At 43.0% G+C, this 16,679-nt stretch overlaps 1 protein-coding gene across 1 annotated transcript; it reads left to right on the top strand.

Annotated features, from left to right (window-relative positions):
- The first annotated feature begins 1,654 nt into the window (after positions 1 to 1,654).
- Positions 1,655 to 8,157, top strand: otud6b (OTU deubiquitinase 6B). The gene is made up of 8 exons (XM_056298626.1): positions 1,655 to 1,920; positions 2,524 to 2,672; positions 3,205 to 3,306; positions 3,600 to 3,800; positions 5,445 to 5,565; positions 5,767 to 5,828; positions 5,918 to 6,024; positions 7,245 to 8,157. Exons 1-8 carry the CDS (start codon positions 1,845 to 1,847, stop codon positions 7,327 to 7,329), a joined length of 903 nt encoding a protein of 300 aa, XP_056154601.1. The 5' UTR covers positions 1,655 to 1,844; the 3' UTR covers positions 7,330 to 8,157.
- The last annotated feature ends 8,522 nt before the right edge of the window (positions 8,158 to 16,679 follow it).

Below are 16,679 nucleotides of genomic sequence, written 5' to 3'. Positions count from 1 at the left end.
TTGTAAATTATGTAAACACAACATCCATTGGGGTGGCACGGTGGTGCAGTAGTTAGCGTGGTCGCCTCACAGCAAGAAGGTCCTGGGTTCGAGCCCCGGGGTAGTCCAACTTTGGTGGGTCATCCCGGATCATTCTCTGTTTGGAGTTCGCATGTTCTCCCCGGGTCTGCGTGGGTTTCCTCCGGGGGCTCTGGTTTCCTCCCACAGTCCAAAGACATGTAGGTCAGGTGAATTGGTGGTACTAAATTGTCCCTAGGAATGAATGGGTGTGTTTGTGTGTGTGGGCCCTGTGATGGCCTGGCGGCCTGTCCAGGGTATCTTCCCGCCTGCCGCCCAATGACTGCTGGAATAGCCTCCAACATCCCCGTGACTCTGAAAGCAGGATAAGCGGTTAGGACAATGGATGGATGGACAACATCCATTGCACATTGTCCATCTTGGGAGAGAGATCCCTCCTCCATTGCTCTCCCTGAGGTTTCTTCCTATTTTTTCTCCCTGTTAAAGGTTTTATTTTAGGGAGTTGCAATCACAGTATTGTAAGATGGTGACAGATGTACTCTTAGCCCCCCCACCCCCCCTTCAGTTCAGGGATGGTTGTTCCCCCTTCACATAGATGGCCTCTTTGACTCCCTGTTCAAGCCAACGTTCCTCTCTATCAAGGATGTGCACATCCTCATCCTTGAAAGAGAGGATAGTGCAGCCACTGGCCTGTAGATGGGTGTGGACTGGGGCCTGGCGCATTAGCTCTTCTGTGTTGTGCCATCCTCTTGGCCAGGGTCTGTTTGGTTTCCTACAAGCCATTGCAATCCTCCCAGCACTTAACAGCATTTCGGATGTTGCAGGTGTGTGTGAAGCAAGAAGAACGACTAGATTCTGAGAAGGGGAGAAGGACAGTATAAGTCTGTATTTGACTTTTGAAAGGGAATTGCCAGAAAGAGTGTACCTTGATTATGTGAGTTACAGGGTGAGGCCATATTAGGGAGCTCCTCTCAGATGTTTTTGCTGTCAGGAATATGGACATATTGCTGCTATATGAAGATGGGGGAGATGGGGGAAGGATAAATGCAATGTGGAAGATTGTAAAGTTGAGAAAGCGCAAGTTAAGTGCCTGCACTGCAAGGGAAACCATTAAACGGGTTCAGCACAGTGCCCAAAAAGAATGAAGGAAGAGAACATGAATAAGATGAGAGCAGAAAAGGGATTGTCGTATGCCGAAGCTGCTAAAAAAGGGAGGAAAAACAATGGGAATGATGTGAGACAGGAACCTAAGGAGGACGAGTCAGTCAAATAGTATGGCATTTTTTGCAACGGAAATTAACTGTACTCCTGGAGTAGAAAGGAAATCGGAGAGAAATTGACATTGTTGATGCATCGAGGATAACTGAGAAGACCCGTGAAGACGTTTTGCCTCTCATCAGAACTTTATCAGAACAACACAGAGCTGACAATGCGCCCAGCAGCACTCAGGCCCACTTGATTCAACTCCAACTCAATTACTATGACCTGGATGAATGAGAACATTCACAGACAAACTGAGAAGACATGAGTACGAGTTTTTTGGGGGGTTTTCCCCCGATACACAATCCATACCAGCTGGTGGCGGTAATGTACCAATTCGTTGTTTGCCAACCGTCAACAAACACCAAGAAGAAGGAGCGTTCGGCGAAGAAGAAAAAGAAGCTCAGCACATTTTATCGCTATAGTCAACATTTTATTTTCGGCTAGCGATGTTACTAAATTCTGAAATGGAAGCATTATGAACACCACCTTTGCCCAACGTAAGTCATATTTATGTGACTCGCCAAGGGTTTAAACCCAGCGGAACTGAACAGCAGTACACAGTCATGGACGAGGACAAAGCAGAGGCGCCGGAGGAGTTGCTGGCGAAGCAGCAACGCAAGGAAAAGAAGGACCTACAAGGTAGGCGACGTTACACGTGCTACTTAAATTAGCTGTGGTTACCGACTCGCCTCCTCCTGTTGGAATCGGTGTTATGTCGCATCACGCGTTTAGCGGAGTTCAGTGAGAATGAGGCTGAAGCTAGTCTTGAGAAACAGGCTGTGCAGTGTCATGCTCTCTTGCTGTCATTTAACTGCAACGCTAGTAATGCTATGAGTACGATTCACTCGTGTGTTTTGACTTGGTTATCATTTACTTGGTCTCACACTTTTGTGATGAAGTTTGCAGTTTTTGCAATAGGAAAGAGCGTCATGTAGGATTTGTAGGATGCTAGTGACCTTTTTCCATTAACCTTCTAAAATGTTTTAACACTAACAATGCCACTGACATCAGCAATGCCTCATTGTGAGTTTGTTTATTTTTATTGATACATTTTTATGTTTTTTTTCACTGCTCCATTTTATAATAGTTATGAACTGGTGATGCCTTGTGTAATTTGTAATTCACCACTAACCTGACAAGTCTTGTACTGGTTTCCATTTCTGGGTGTCGGTGTACTTCACTTAAGTATTGGTTCGTCGCCATAAATAATATGTCGATTTGCTCTTGTGCTACCTTTTCCAGCTAGAATCCAAAGCATGAAAAATGCAGTCCCCAAAAATGACAAGAAAAGGAGGAAGCAGCTGACAGAGGACATCGCCAAACTAGAGGCTGAACTCAACAAGAAACACGAGGAAGAGCTTGAACAGCTCAAATCTTCATCTGAAAAAGAAGTCAGTAGTCTCAAAAGTAAATGCGATCATTCAAACAACTGGCAAATCCAGCCAGTTAATAGCATTGCATTATTTCAATCTATTATAGCATTTTAGTCTCCTGTTTAGTAGGAGGCATGCTCCCTTGTACATAAAGAAGATGTAGGCCTGCAACTTTAATCTGTTTTTCTAGTCTTGATCAAGGTGCATTTTTCTGTTGCACTTCACTGTGACATATGGTATTAGAGACAAATTGGCACACCCCTGGTTATTAGCATGTATTGTTGAATAGCATCCCAGATGTATGTTGTCCCGAACTAGGAGATGTTGCTTTGTCAAAAATAAAACCAACTGTGACAGACTAAATTTGGTAAGGTTTTTTTAATAATAGTAATAATAAACTTTATGTATAGCACACCTTTCTAAACAAGACAGGATTTGTATGTATGTACTTTTTGTACTGCATTCGTCATATTGGGTTGCATACTTAAAATTAATGTTATAATTCACTTTATATTTCAATTGCACAGTTGTACTTATTCTATATTTTAAGGTGGAAGAGGTGATAAATGGGGTAGATTCCATTCACGTGGTGGATGAGCAAGAGAAAGGGGAGTTCAGACAGTCCCGTGTAACCAAGGCTCAGAAGAGAAGGGTAAGATGTTTGTAATTTGTGATATTGGGCTATACAAATAAAATTGACTTGACTCTTCTAAGTGCAGAAATGGTGATTTGAACTCTTGTGTGTCATTGACTACCAGTTAACAGCAGCCTGACAATCAGTTGTTATGCCTTTGCACCTCTTGTAAAATCACCAGGAACCCAGCCTTACAATCACTGCAGTATACTGGATTTGACCAAATTAGGTCTAAAATTCCAGCCCAGTACTGTTCTTTTCGTTTGTTCCAACAGTGGCTTCAAATGCTCACTTTTTACCCATTCATCCAGGACAAGAAGGCAGCCCAGGAAAAAGAGAGGGAGAGCCGAATAGCTGACGCAGAGGTGGAAAACTTGCTGGGTGTAAGGCACCAGGAGGGGTTAAAGCTGGGCCAAAAACTTGCCCAGCAACAGCTACAGATCAAGGAGATCTCCTCTGATGGCCACTGTATGTACCGTGCCATTGAAGACCAGCTGGCACAACGAGCAGTGGTGCGTATCATCCTAGCTGCAGGTTCTGACCTATAGATTCAGGAGGTGTATAGTTCAAGCCTTTGGAATCTGTAAAAGGTGAACGTATACGGCAGGGGTGTCAAACTCCATGCCTCGAGGGCCGCAGTGTCTGCAGGTATTTGTTGCAACCGTGCACTACACCACCTGATTTAACTAATTAGCTCACCTCCTGGATCAAGGAGGGAAAGGAACTAGTTTAATCAGGTGGTGTAGTGCATGGTTGCAACAAATACCTGCAGACACTGTGGCCCTTGAGGCCTGGAGTTTGACACCCCTGGTATACGGTATCAACTTACTACTAGGACTCTGCGATATAACAATATATATCATGGGGCAATATTAAAACATCTTATCGTTTCATATTATACTCTTATCGTTCATTTCGTTGTGTCACAAATCACTCTTTACGGCAATATTTTTTGTCATTTGGAATCTGTCCAACATTAGCACAGATTGCATAAATACACTACTCTTATGAGCTTTTTACGCATGAAGACTTTATTGCACTCTGAGTAGCGTAACTAGTGTAGTTGTCGTCAACTCTCCACCGCTGTCTCTCGGCTGAGCTCTGTGTGTGGAGAGTCTGAGCCCCGCCCGCGGAGAAACAGGGAGCAGAGGAGAGGAGACGAGAAACTAACACAACCATAATGACAGCAAAACGCAGTAGAGAGTGTTTATTTATGTTATTCACCTAATTTATGTGCACTCGTTTCATTTCAGTTCAGTGAGAGTTTCTACTGCGTTTTTCTGTCATTTATGGTCACGCTACTCTCCTCTGCTCTCTGTGGTTCAGCAAGGGCAAGGCTGCCCCTCCACACACATACACACCGTGTGCACATGGACTAGAAACTATTTATTCCATGAATTCACAGAAAATGTGCTATATCGTGATATTTATCGTTATCGGGATATGAAATTACCTTAATGAGAGTTTGGTCATAATAATAATAATAAATCAAACGTATATAGCGCTTTTCTAACACTCAAAGTCACTTTACAATAAACGGCGGTGAAACAAGACAACAAACATAAACATAACACAGACATACAGGGGTGGATGGGAAGGGGGGCTATGAGAGGGAGAAGCAGCGGCCACATACGACGTCAGCAGTACTCTCCCACTTAAACAGGTACAAAAGGGCAAGAAAAACAACAGCACTGTAGACGTTACGTTTCTGTAGGGGTTTACTCCCGTAGCCCATTCCTCTCCCGAGGTATCCACTAGATAGTGGTACTATTGAACCCATAGCTGGGGGCTGGTTCGTGGGCATCAGGGAATACCACAACTCATCATGCCCATATACAATGCTATATACTCCCATTATATTACACCATATTATCTTATGTACCAGAAGTATACAGTATATATTCACTAGGGGTGGGATGATTCACAAATCTCACGGTTCAATACGTCTCAAGATTCAGGCGGGTCATATCGCACAGCCCTACTTACTACTAATATCTTATCTACAGCTAGTTTTGTTGGACATGGCACTGTTTTATCTTGACAAAGTAAACATATTGGTACAGTTATCTTGCAATTGGTGATGCTTTATTTCAGACAAATTCTGTTAGTTAGATAGAATAGATTCTGTTTCTATTTCTACTTTATTTCTGTTCAAGTCTGGTCTAAACCTGAGTCTGAAGGAATTGCGATCCCGTACTGCAGAGCATATGAGAGGCCATGCTGATGATTTCATACCCTTCCTCACCAACCCCAGTACTGGTGACATGTATACAACAGGTAGGAATATGTCCCAGAGAGTCGTCTTTGTTAGAAAAATGTTTAAAAAAAACACTTATTAGTAAGATTACATTAAAAATAAAGTATCTGTCCATTGTTGTAAACATGTAATAGCACACGTTACTTTTGGAGAGTTTCGTTGTACAGGTTTATCAAGCATGCTGTATTCATGCAAGAGGTGTGTTTGTGTGTGTCTTTCAGATGAGTTTGAGAAATACTGTAATGATGTAGAGCACACAGCAGCCTGGGGTGGACAACTGGAGGTTAGTCTTTACAGCATAATAATAAAAACACCATGCATTTAGTCATCAGGTTTCCTTAATAATAACCGAGTTTCCTTTTTCCCTGACAGCTGCGCGCACTGACCAAAGTCCTTCAACTTCCAATAGAAGTGATCCAGGCAGACTCCTCCACTGTGAAAATAGGAGAAGAATATGACAGTAACCCCATCACTCTAGTGTAAGACTTTGTCTGTCTGCAACTTAAATTATGTCTTAAAATTCATTTTTGTGTTAGACAGGAATAGAAAACACTATGAGACAAATGGAACAAAATGCTTTTTTTTTTTTTACAGTCTTGTTGAAAGCAGACTGTATGCTCTGGCAAATAGATATGGGTATTTTTGGGCAGAAAAATCCATTTAAAGATGAAAAACTCTCAGTTTGATCCAATATCAAAAGGAAATGGTATCCATAAGTGTACAGAATATCCTTTGATAAAAGGCTCGTCCTTCTGAATGGTCAGAGAAAAGGTGACAATGGTAAAATAACTTGCACTTGTATCCACAAGTACAATACAGTGCCAACTTAAGTAACAAACTGCTGCAAATTTTCTGTGATGTCAAAATGAGAAATCTTCATTTAACTATGCTCGCACACACTGATATAAAATCTGTGGTTAATGAACAAACAACTTTTGATTATCCTACTTAATTGCTGTGCATTATGAAAGATACCTACAGACCCATACAGGTGTAACTGCTATGCAGTCTGTGTTTAATGTATCACAGACTGAAGGGATATAAATCTCTTCTATGATGTAATTAAGCAAACCTCTTTGTTAATACCTCAGTTGTACGTTTTTGGTCACAATTGTTTTTGCTTATTTTTATGCATGTAATCTAGGGCCTAGCTGGCCAAGTGGCTTCTGCAGTACGGACTTTCAGTATGGTTGCTATTGTTAAGTGTTTAGACAGTCTTGGACATATTATGCCAAGATTTTTAGAAACCACACTAAGTTATTTTAAAGAAATTGTTAGTATCTTATACCTCTATTTATACCAAATACTCAGTATGGATGGCCTGCTGTCATGCTGCACTACCAGTACTATAGAATTGCATGGCTGGCCTAGAATTATTTCGTGAACCTTTGAAAAATCTTGCAAAGCTTATGTTTGATAGGAATCATTTGTAATTTATATAATCAAGATATTCTTGGGAATTCTTTGTCTTAATAATGATTTAATATAGATGTAATGGAAACTAATTTATAGACGTAACTGATATAGAAATATGCAATTATATTGAGAATATAGAGCTGCACATGGTTGTAATGTTTCTTGATGTGAAGATGACAAAAACCTGGGGGGAACTTTTACTTTAGAAGTGTTTTCTATTCAACTATTCACTTTCCTTGTGGATTCATTCTTCCTCGTTTAAAATGTTGGCATTGTGTTACAGCTACATGCGTCATGCCTATGGACTGGGAGAGCACTACAATTCTGTGGAGCGTTTAAAGGATCCAGCCAATGAAGAGGGCAGCTGAGAGACGACGTAGTCATGGCATGATGTAATGCTGTTTAAAGCGGTGCTTCACCAGCCTCCTGTATCATGGGGGCCCCGAAATACAAATGTGTTTGCCAGGGGATCGCCCTTTGAGGACAAAATTGACTTGTAATTGAGAAAATGTTACCGTTTTCAGCTTTTACCGCACAGAGAATGGTTCTTTTCAGTTGTGGAGGGAGCGAGAAGGTAACAGTGGGAGGAGTGACATCTGATGGAATTAGTGCAGAATTAGTTTCTGAAAACTGTATTATTTTGTTAACTATTGAATTGCAAACTTGAGAAACTCTTCATTTTACGTTGGAACCCCCAAGCACCTCCAGGGTTCCCAAGAGTCCACCATTGAAAACGGTAGGGGTCATGTGCTTGCTCTTCTGTGAAATCCACAATGGTCGACTGTCAGAATCAGAATACTTTATTAATCCCTGAGGGGAAATTGGACTATGCTATTTAACCTGATGTTAACACATTCAGTGAGGGATTGGGTGAAGAAGCTTCACAATGAGTCTTTGCAGTTAGGTTCAAGTTTGGTTGTAGTACATTACAACAGTGTTAAATAGACATGAGTATTGATGAATCATGGTGTATCATTATTTGGCTGTAAATATGTCTGAAAAGGAAATATTGGCTGCAATCACAATAACATTCTCTTCAATATTTGACTGCAAAAGATTATTGTACAATGTGTGAAATCTAAGGCAACTATATCATATACAGTAAAACAGTATAAACACTCCAGTGTGTGGTCTCTGCATGTCTAAACACTTCTCTAAGCTGAGTGTGTATTTGTTCAGAGGATTAAAATGTGTGTTAAAACATTTTTCTTTTTTCATGTTCATATTTTTGACATGAAATCATATTTGAGCCCATTTTCATCCCATAGTATCATATATCAATGCTTTTGCCAAAGTGTCGATACATGACACACAGGGTATCCTTTGGCATCTCCATAGAGATAAACAATGTTAACCAGTGCCTAAACTTGAACCAAAACTTAAATTCTACCTAATCTTAACCCTAAATTTAACTACTTCCTCCTCTGTATGTCATATATCAGGCCGAACCATCATAGGAGAAGAAATATTGGCGTCAGGTAAAATAGCTCAAGGCATCCAAAACTACTGCAGAAGGTTTAACATTGGAGTCTACTGTACACCCGCTGTGTGTCAACTGCTGTGGGAGGATACCGTGTGAGTAGGCATAATGAGTGAATTGCAATCCTAAAATGAGAATCGCACTTGTAAAGATTGTCTGCGAAAATGTGCAGAACAGGTTTTTGCATTTGCACTTCAGGTCTTGCGTTTGCATTTAAGGTGTTACGTGTGATTTGCTTTTGACAGAGAAGTATCTCCATAATGATGCGATCTTGATGTGACAGCTATCACCAACTTAGAGGCCCATCTCCAACTTACCATTCCTCAGCAAAATACTTGAAAAAACAGTTCATTCTCAAGTTAATAACTATTTAATATCAAACAACCTTCTAGCCATTTATCAGTCAGGTTTTTGATCTCACCATAGCACAGAAACAGCACTCAAAGTGGTGAACAATCTACATATGAACACAGATTCTAATAAATTGTCTGTTCTTGTGCTCCTGGATCTCAGTGCTGCCTTTGACACTGTTGATCATGATGTTTTGCTTGAGAGATTAGAAAAATGGGTCGGCCTTTCTGGCCCAGTTCTCAACTGGTTTAGAACATACCTACATGACCGGCAGCTCTTTGTGTCTATTGGGAGACTTTTCCTCAGACAAAGTGGGTATAATGTGTGGGGTACCCCAAGGTTCGATTCTTGGACCACTACTATTCAATCTCTATATGCTCCCACTCGCACATATTACACAAATTAAATTACCATAATTATGCATATGATTCACAACTGTACATATCCCTATCTCCTGATGACATTGATCCCATACACTCCCTAATTCAGTGTGTTGATGATATTAATCTATGGATGTCAGAGAACTTTTTACAACTGAAAAAAGACAAGACAGAAATACTTATTTTTGGGGCAAAGACTCGGAGACAGAATTGCAGCTCATCGCAGCTCTCTGTCTCTGGAGTGCAAAAGCAAAGTCAGAAATCTTGGTGTAATCATAGACAGTGATCTAAATCTTAAGAGCCACATCAATCATCTCACAAGATCAACCTTCTACCATCTTAAAAACATTTCAAAACTAAGGGGCTTTCTATCAAAATCAGACTGTGAGAAATTAATCCATGCATTTATAACAAGTATACTAGACTACTGCAATGGACTATTCACCGGCCTCCCAAAATCAGTTACGCGCCAGCTACACTTCATTCAAAACGCGGCAGTACATGTTCTCACCGGAGCTAAAAAGTATGAGCATATTACACCTGTTCTTAAATCTCTGCATTGGCTCCCCGTCAAAATTAGAATCGATTTAAAAATTCTGTTAACTGCATACAAACCGCTAAATGGCCTTGCACCACACTATATTGTAGCGAATTCGGGGGGTAGCCCGGCTGGACCGTCACAGCCGGGACGCGAACTCGTGTATTCCGCACCTCGGGCAACAACGTTAACCAGTTGACTAAAGGGTCCAATTCGTTAGCCAAGGGCTACCGAGCCTATTCATCCGTGATCGTTACATTGCCCCCTTCCTTCAGGAAGGGCGTCCCCGGTGTAGCGGGCATAATAAGCCACGCCTTGTTGGGGTAGTAATAGTACTTATTTACCTTGAAAGATTAGGTTAATGAAGGGATCTGGGTCCCCATTCCCAATGCAATGTGTCTCAGTACCTACGTGGGTAAGTATGTCGATGCCTGTCCTGCTGAAGAGTGGTTAGTACGTTACACCCTATAAGATATCGTGAGGTGGGCTTCACGCCAAGGTATTCGACACGGCGGCCCCTGACGTGTAGAGTGTACGCTGTGCTATGGTTCCAACTCAGCATAACTCTCCCTCCCCAGAACCAACAGGACAGTTGAGCCGCCCCTACTCCAAGGTAAGTACACAACTCCAAAATACTTATAAACCCTCAGGTAAGTATTGTAATAAGCCCTAAACCGCAAACACTGTAAAGATGAATCAATAGGCAACAACAGTTTAGTATTAATTGAATGTAATACTATAGGATGACAATAACAAAAATAAATAAAATAAAATCGAGTTTGACTTTCTTTGTATACACAGTATCTCTGGGTATACACAATATCAACACAACCTCAAATGAGAAACTCACTCTAAATGGTGAGTATCAAAACCAATGAATGTTCAAACATAAACAGTTCAGTTCGTTTTTTAACACAGTCTAGTAATGAGTAATAATGACACTGTCACAAATACCAGTCTGATGAATCCTGGGCCCACGAGATGAGCTGCTGGAGAGACGACTGCGCGGCAGGGCAAACCACGTGACGTGCGTGTAATCTACGTGACTCACTATAGACGTCAGATGGCTCCAACAATTCGTTCAATGTTCACATTGCTCTTGAAATAACTTTCACTCAGGCAAGCAATCTTCCGTCACAAAACTAAAAAACACGATTGTCCTCCGAGTCCTCTTCTCAGCATCCAACAGTTCATCCGAACGTGCGCAGTCCCACTATTGAGAACTAACGAGCCACTACGACCAGTGAGCTAGTGTTGTCAGAGTTGAATTGTTCAGCGATTCTGGCGTGCATACCCACTGCTAGACCGAAATAATTGTTAACTTTACGGAGGAATAAATACACGGTGGGGCGTCAGTTCTTCTCTTGCCGGAATCAACGTAGAAAGAGGAACTTTGTTGACAGATGCACTGTTATATACGCACAGACCACATGTCAGTCTCAGCGCATTTCATTGTCTGTTATCACTGTTCGTCACACAGCACCCGTATGTACTCATGAAGTTTGCCTGTGTTAATACAAAAATAAAGATTTACTTCTACAATTGAGAGCACACGTTTCATATATGTCAACACCCCCACTTGCTCTCATATTGTTCATCTTCTTAACTCAAAACATCATAAGGTTTTCTACCTCGCATCATGTAACCTTTCACTTACATGGTTACTCTCCAAACATAAACTTTGCAAACTTAAACCAATTCAAATTTTGTTACGGGTTTCGTCATCACATCTGCTACCATCTGGCTTGTTGGGCAGTACTCCAGACTTATTTTTCCGTCATTCACAGTTGACCTTACAAAGTGATACTTCATGTCAACATGCCTACATCTCTGTCTGCTTACAGGATTCTTTGCCAACGCTATTGCACCTTGGTTATCCTCGTAGACCCTAGGTGGCGTGTACTGACGTCTGTCAACACCTTCTAGTAGTTGTACTAGGTACATACACCCCTGCGTAGTTGCGTCCAACGCCATATACTCTGCCCCACAAGTGGACAGTGCAACAGTGGGCTGCCCCCTGGTTTTCCATGAAACCAAAGGACCATTTTCATTTAGGCCTACACAATAACCAGTTGTGCTGCGCCTGTCAGCCACGTCAGCAGTCCAATCTGCATCACTGTACGCTTGTAGCCACAGTTTCACATCATCACATTTCCTGTAACACAACTCTTTGTCAGTTGTGCCTTTCAGATATCTCAATACATGTTTTACAGTAATCCGCTGCTCTTCTGTTGGCTCAGTAAAGTACTGTGACAGTTTACTTACTATAAAACTTAGATTGGGTCTCGTACATGTAGTCAGATAGATTAGGCTACCTACTATCTCTGTATTTTCTGGCATCACTCAACATTTCTGCATCATTAGTGTAGTTCAATTTTTGTTCACAGGGTGTTGCTCTAGGTTTACAATCTTGCATGTCAAACCTTTCTAGCATTTTTCCACATACCTCTTCTGTGACATTTTCACACATTTATCACATTGGTCAAAATCGATACCAAGAAAATGTTTCAATTTACCCAAGTCTTTCATCTTGAATTTTGCTGTGAGCATCTCCTTTACAATCTTCAGTGCATTTTCATCACTGGCAGCAATAATCAAGTCATCAACCCATATTATAATTATCACTTTCTCATTTTCTGTTTCCCTTGTGTAAACACAATTATCAGCTGGATGAATTTTGCAAAAGCTCATTTTCGTTCAGATACTCATGCAACATTTTGTTCCAGTTCCTGCCTGACTGTTTTAACCCATATAATGACTTATACACCAACTTTTCATTTGTACTGGATTTCACCTCGTAACCCTCTGGTTGTTCCATGAAAATCTCGCAATCTATTGGTGCATGTAGGTAGGCCGTTTTGACATCCATCTGATGTAAAATCAGGTTTTCCTGCACTGCTTTTTGCATCAGCACAAGTTAGCAGTAGGAGAAAATGTCTCCTCATAGTCTACACCCATCTTTTGACTGTATCCCTTAGTTACATAACGTGCTTTGTATTTGTCAGATCTGTCAACATCGTTCTTAATCGCATAGACCCATCTACCCCCCACTGCATTCTTACCCTCAGGTAAGTTGGTCAGGGTAAATGTGTCATTTTCTCTGAGCGATTGCATTTCATCATCCATTGCATTAATCCATTCCTTTGAGTTAGTTGAGGTTACCGCTTCCCTGAATGTTAGGGGTACATTACACATCAGTCTGTAACAGTAATCTATGTTCGTCAGTACCTGATCATCACTCTCCTCACCAGATATATATTCACTTAAATAACCTGGTTTCTGCCTCACTCTAGAAGGGTATCATGTAGGCTCATGGCTGGGGTCGCCCATCTGTGTTTGGCTGTTCACCTCAGGCCTAGTTACTGGGACCTGGCTCTGAGTACATCCTGGACTCACATCAGTATTTTGCCTGGTCTTGCTAGCCCTATTCTGAACCTCAAAGTCATTGTCATCAGGTGTCATGTCAGTCTGTGTCTGCTGTTGTGCAATCGGTTTTGTCAAAAACTTAACCAATCCATGTTTCTGCACTTTCCCATTGTCAGGATAAAAGACCATGTAGGCTGGGCTATTCTTGTCGTACCCGACAAAGATTCCTTTCTCACACCTCGAGTCTAGTTTTCTCTTGTCACGCTTATAGGCATAACACACTGACGCAAACTTTTGCATCCTAGAAATGTTAGGCCATTTTCCTGTCAACATTAAGTAAGGCATCTGTTTTGTGCGATTACAAAATCATCTGTTCCTCATTACAGCTGCTGTCTGCACCGCATAGGTCCATAACACTTTCGGCAACTCGCTCTCTATTAGGATACACCTTGCCATGTCAAACAGGGTTCGCCAGTTTCGCTCAGCTGTACCATTCTGGTGTGGTGAGAATGGTGCTGAGGTCTCATGCCTAATTGCATTTCTGCTGAGTAGTGCCTGGTCATTCTTTCCCATGAATTCTGTACCATTGTCAGATCTGATACATTTAATTTTCCCATATGGGGCTGTGTCAGCAAGAAACTTCTCTGTTGCTTGCACCGTGTCACTCTTATCTTTTAGAAAGTACACGAACACTGCACTGGAATAATCATCAGTGAATGATAACGCAAACCTATACCCGCCTCTGGACTCTAGGTCTATTGGTTCCGCTAGATCTGTGTGTACCAACTCTAGAGCTGCTTTGGCTCTCACATCAGGCTCCCTATTCCTAGTTTGGATATATTTTCCCTGAGTGCACACTTCGCAATGTAGGGTAGGTTTGTCTACTTTGCCGTTGATTGTCATACCATCAACAACATTTTGTAATTTCTGAATATCATCGTAATTACAGTGCCCTAGAATCTCATGCCATGTCTGTATATCAAAACACGCTTTACATTGGTCATCACATTCATCATTTACTGTGTGCAAGTAGTATAGTCTGTTATGCCTGTGAAAGTGGAATTGCGTACCGTCTCTGTCTCGTAGAACGCCCTTTCCTTTCTTGAAGATTACGGTCGCTCCGCTGGCAGCAGCTGCTTTCACAGAAAAGATGTCCTGCGGGTATGAGGGGGTGATCAACGCCTGTCTCAGCGTCGTGTTGTGGCGTCGCCCTCTGCTGTCGATCAAGCACACCTCCGCGTCTCCTCTGCGATTCCGTTGCTCCTTGTGCCATCAGCCAACTTCACGCAGTGTATCTCGGCCTGGAACCTGTCGTCGAATTTCTTGAACTTTGCTATATCCGTGATGATACGTGAAGTTGCTCCCGTGTCCACCATCAGACCTCTCATCTTGACACCGCGCCCTGGCTGGATCTCCGCGTCCCCGTCGCTCGTCAGGAATGCATACGCCTTGTTGCTCGCCTCCTCGGACACTTGTCGCGCGTCGTCTCGCCGCTGTCTCCGTCTGCAGGTTGCGCCCCGATGTGTAGTGCTTTTGCGCCGACTACACCACTGCTTGCGTTGACGTGCTCGGGCTTTTGTGTCCTTTCAGGCCACATCTGAAGCACACTATGTCCGCACTCGCGGCTCCCCGATCACCAGCACTCGCCAGAGCGGGTCTCGGCACTGATTCTGGTAGTCCCTTCAAAATCATTGCTACTGTAAACTACTAATAAGACACGTTAGTCCCTAGCTAACGGGTCTGACCCTTTAGTCGAGCGGTTAGTGATGTCGCCTTTGTGGTGCTGTACGAAAATAACCGGTTACACTACTAATAGCCCATCACTCAATGTCTCACCAGCGTTTCTCAATGCGGTGATGGCTGTCTCTGCGAATATAACATATTCAGTCACTCTCACTGCTCGACTTCTGAAGTGAAGTCAGCTCTGTATACAGGCTAATTATACGAGGCTTCAATTTACCTGCAAAATAGTCTCAGAATTTTCAGCGCTTTCCGCCCACGCCCACTGCTTCCCGCATTACCAGCGACCAACTTTTATCATGCAGAAACTGGATTAGCTCCGCATATACCTCGGCATTTTTCGCTCCATCTACTGCCCGTCCATCATCGTCGGTAGGCTCATTTAAAATAGTGTTCTTTGGCCCTTGTAACCGAAGGTGGCCCAAAAACTTCATTTCCCACAGTTCATAGTTATTTTCATCTCCGTCAAAGGCGAGTCGAGACCAACGGCTACTCGAACTTTCCATCCTGGGTCTTTCGCCCCTGCTATTTGACTCGGCGACCCTTCTACTCACGGTGCCAGATCGATTGATAACTATCTCTGGGAAACTCTGGGCCCATAACCTGTTGTCAGAGTTGAATTGTTCGGCGATTCTGGCGTGTATACCCACTGCTAGACCGAAATAATTGTTAACTTTACGGAGGAATAAATACACAGTGGGGCGTCAGTTCTTCTCTTGCCGGAATCAACGTAGAGAGAGCAACTTGATTGACTGATGCGCTGTATATACGCACAGACCGCATGTCAATCTCAGCGCATTTCATTGGCTGTTAACATTGTTCATCACACAGTACCCGTATGTACTCATGAAGTTTGCCTGTGTTAATACAAAAATAACGATTTACTTCTACAACTGAGAGCACACATTTCATATATGTCAACAGCTAGCTAGCTTCACTGACAAATAGACTAACGTTAGTACTATTGGCTTATCCAGTGCGGTACTAAGCTAGTGCTGGAGAGAGACCAATCGCTAAACACTAATGTCTACTATTGTCTGTCTAGAATCCTCTTCGTGCCTCATGCACACTACAACAATGACAAATGTCCCTCTGAAACTCACGGCACCGACGAAGCACTGACTTCCGCGTCCTCAGTCCATTTCAAACACTCCACTGCTAGTCGGGGGAATTCATGCTAGCTGGTGGTCACTCGCAGCCTCCGAGCAGGATACCTTCTCCGACGCACCCCAGGAAACACGAATTCGTCCCAAAGGATTCTTGTAGACGGTAACAGAGTCACTCCACGTTCAGTACGTGTCTGTCTCTCTCTCTCTAGATTTCGTTCGGCGACCCACACACAGCCGCAAAGCTCTCGCACACCACCTCTCTTCTTCTTTTTTCCTTTTTTCCCCTTCCCCGTGTGTTAGAGAGCCTCACTCTGATTGGCTACAATGGAGGCGGCTTGTCTGATACTAACTCAATCATATACGACTATACTCAGAATAGTTGCATACCCTACACCGGCCGGACCGTCACAGCCGGGGCGCGAACCCGTATCTCCTGCACCGCGGGCGACAACGTTAATCAGTCGACTAACGTGTCTACTTATTCGTGTACGTTACACTACCCCCCTCCTTCGGGAAGCGCATCCGATGGAGGGAGCCGCCGCAGCCAGGACGCGAACCTGGGGCTCCCGCCATCAACTTCGAGGCACAGGTGTTCGCTGCGGTGTGTCAACGCACGGGGGTGAAGAAGAACAGGACAACGCCCCTCCACCCCCAGAGCGACGGACTGGTGGAGAGGTTCAATCGTACGCTCACAACACAACTTGCTATTGTCACCTCATGGCACCAGCGAGACTGGAACTGTCATCTACCCCTG

This window comes from Lampris incognitus, chromosome 18 (assembly GCF_029633865.1).
Source record: "Lampris incognitus isolate fLamInc1 chromosome 18, fLamInc1.hap2, whole genome shotgun sequence".
Lineage (NCBI taxonomy): Eukaryota > Metazoa > Chordata > Actinopteri > Lampriformes > Lampridae > Lampris > Lampris incognitus.
This window is presented reverse-complemented; position numbering and strand designations above follow the sequence as displayed.

Bases quoted from the DNA above. Each gene is read 5' to 3' on its own strand.
- otud6b (XM_056298626.1), top strand. From the start codon at position 1,845: ATGGACGAGGACAAAGCAGAGGCGCCGGAGGAGTTGCTGGCGAAGCAG. The intron at 1,921-2,523 runs GTAGGCGACGTT...TACCTTTTCCAG, and splicing joins GGAAAAGAAGGACCTACAAG to CTAGAATCCAAAGCATGAAA. The intron at 5,829-5,917 runs GTTAGTCTTTAC...TTTCCCTGACAG, and splicing joins CCTGGGGTGGACAACTGGAG to CTGCGCGCACTGACCAAAGT.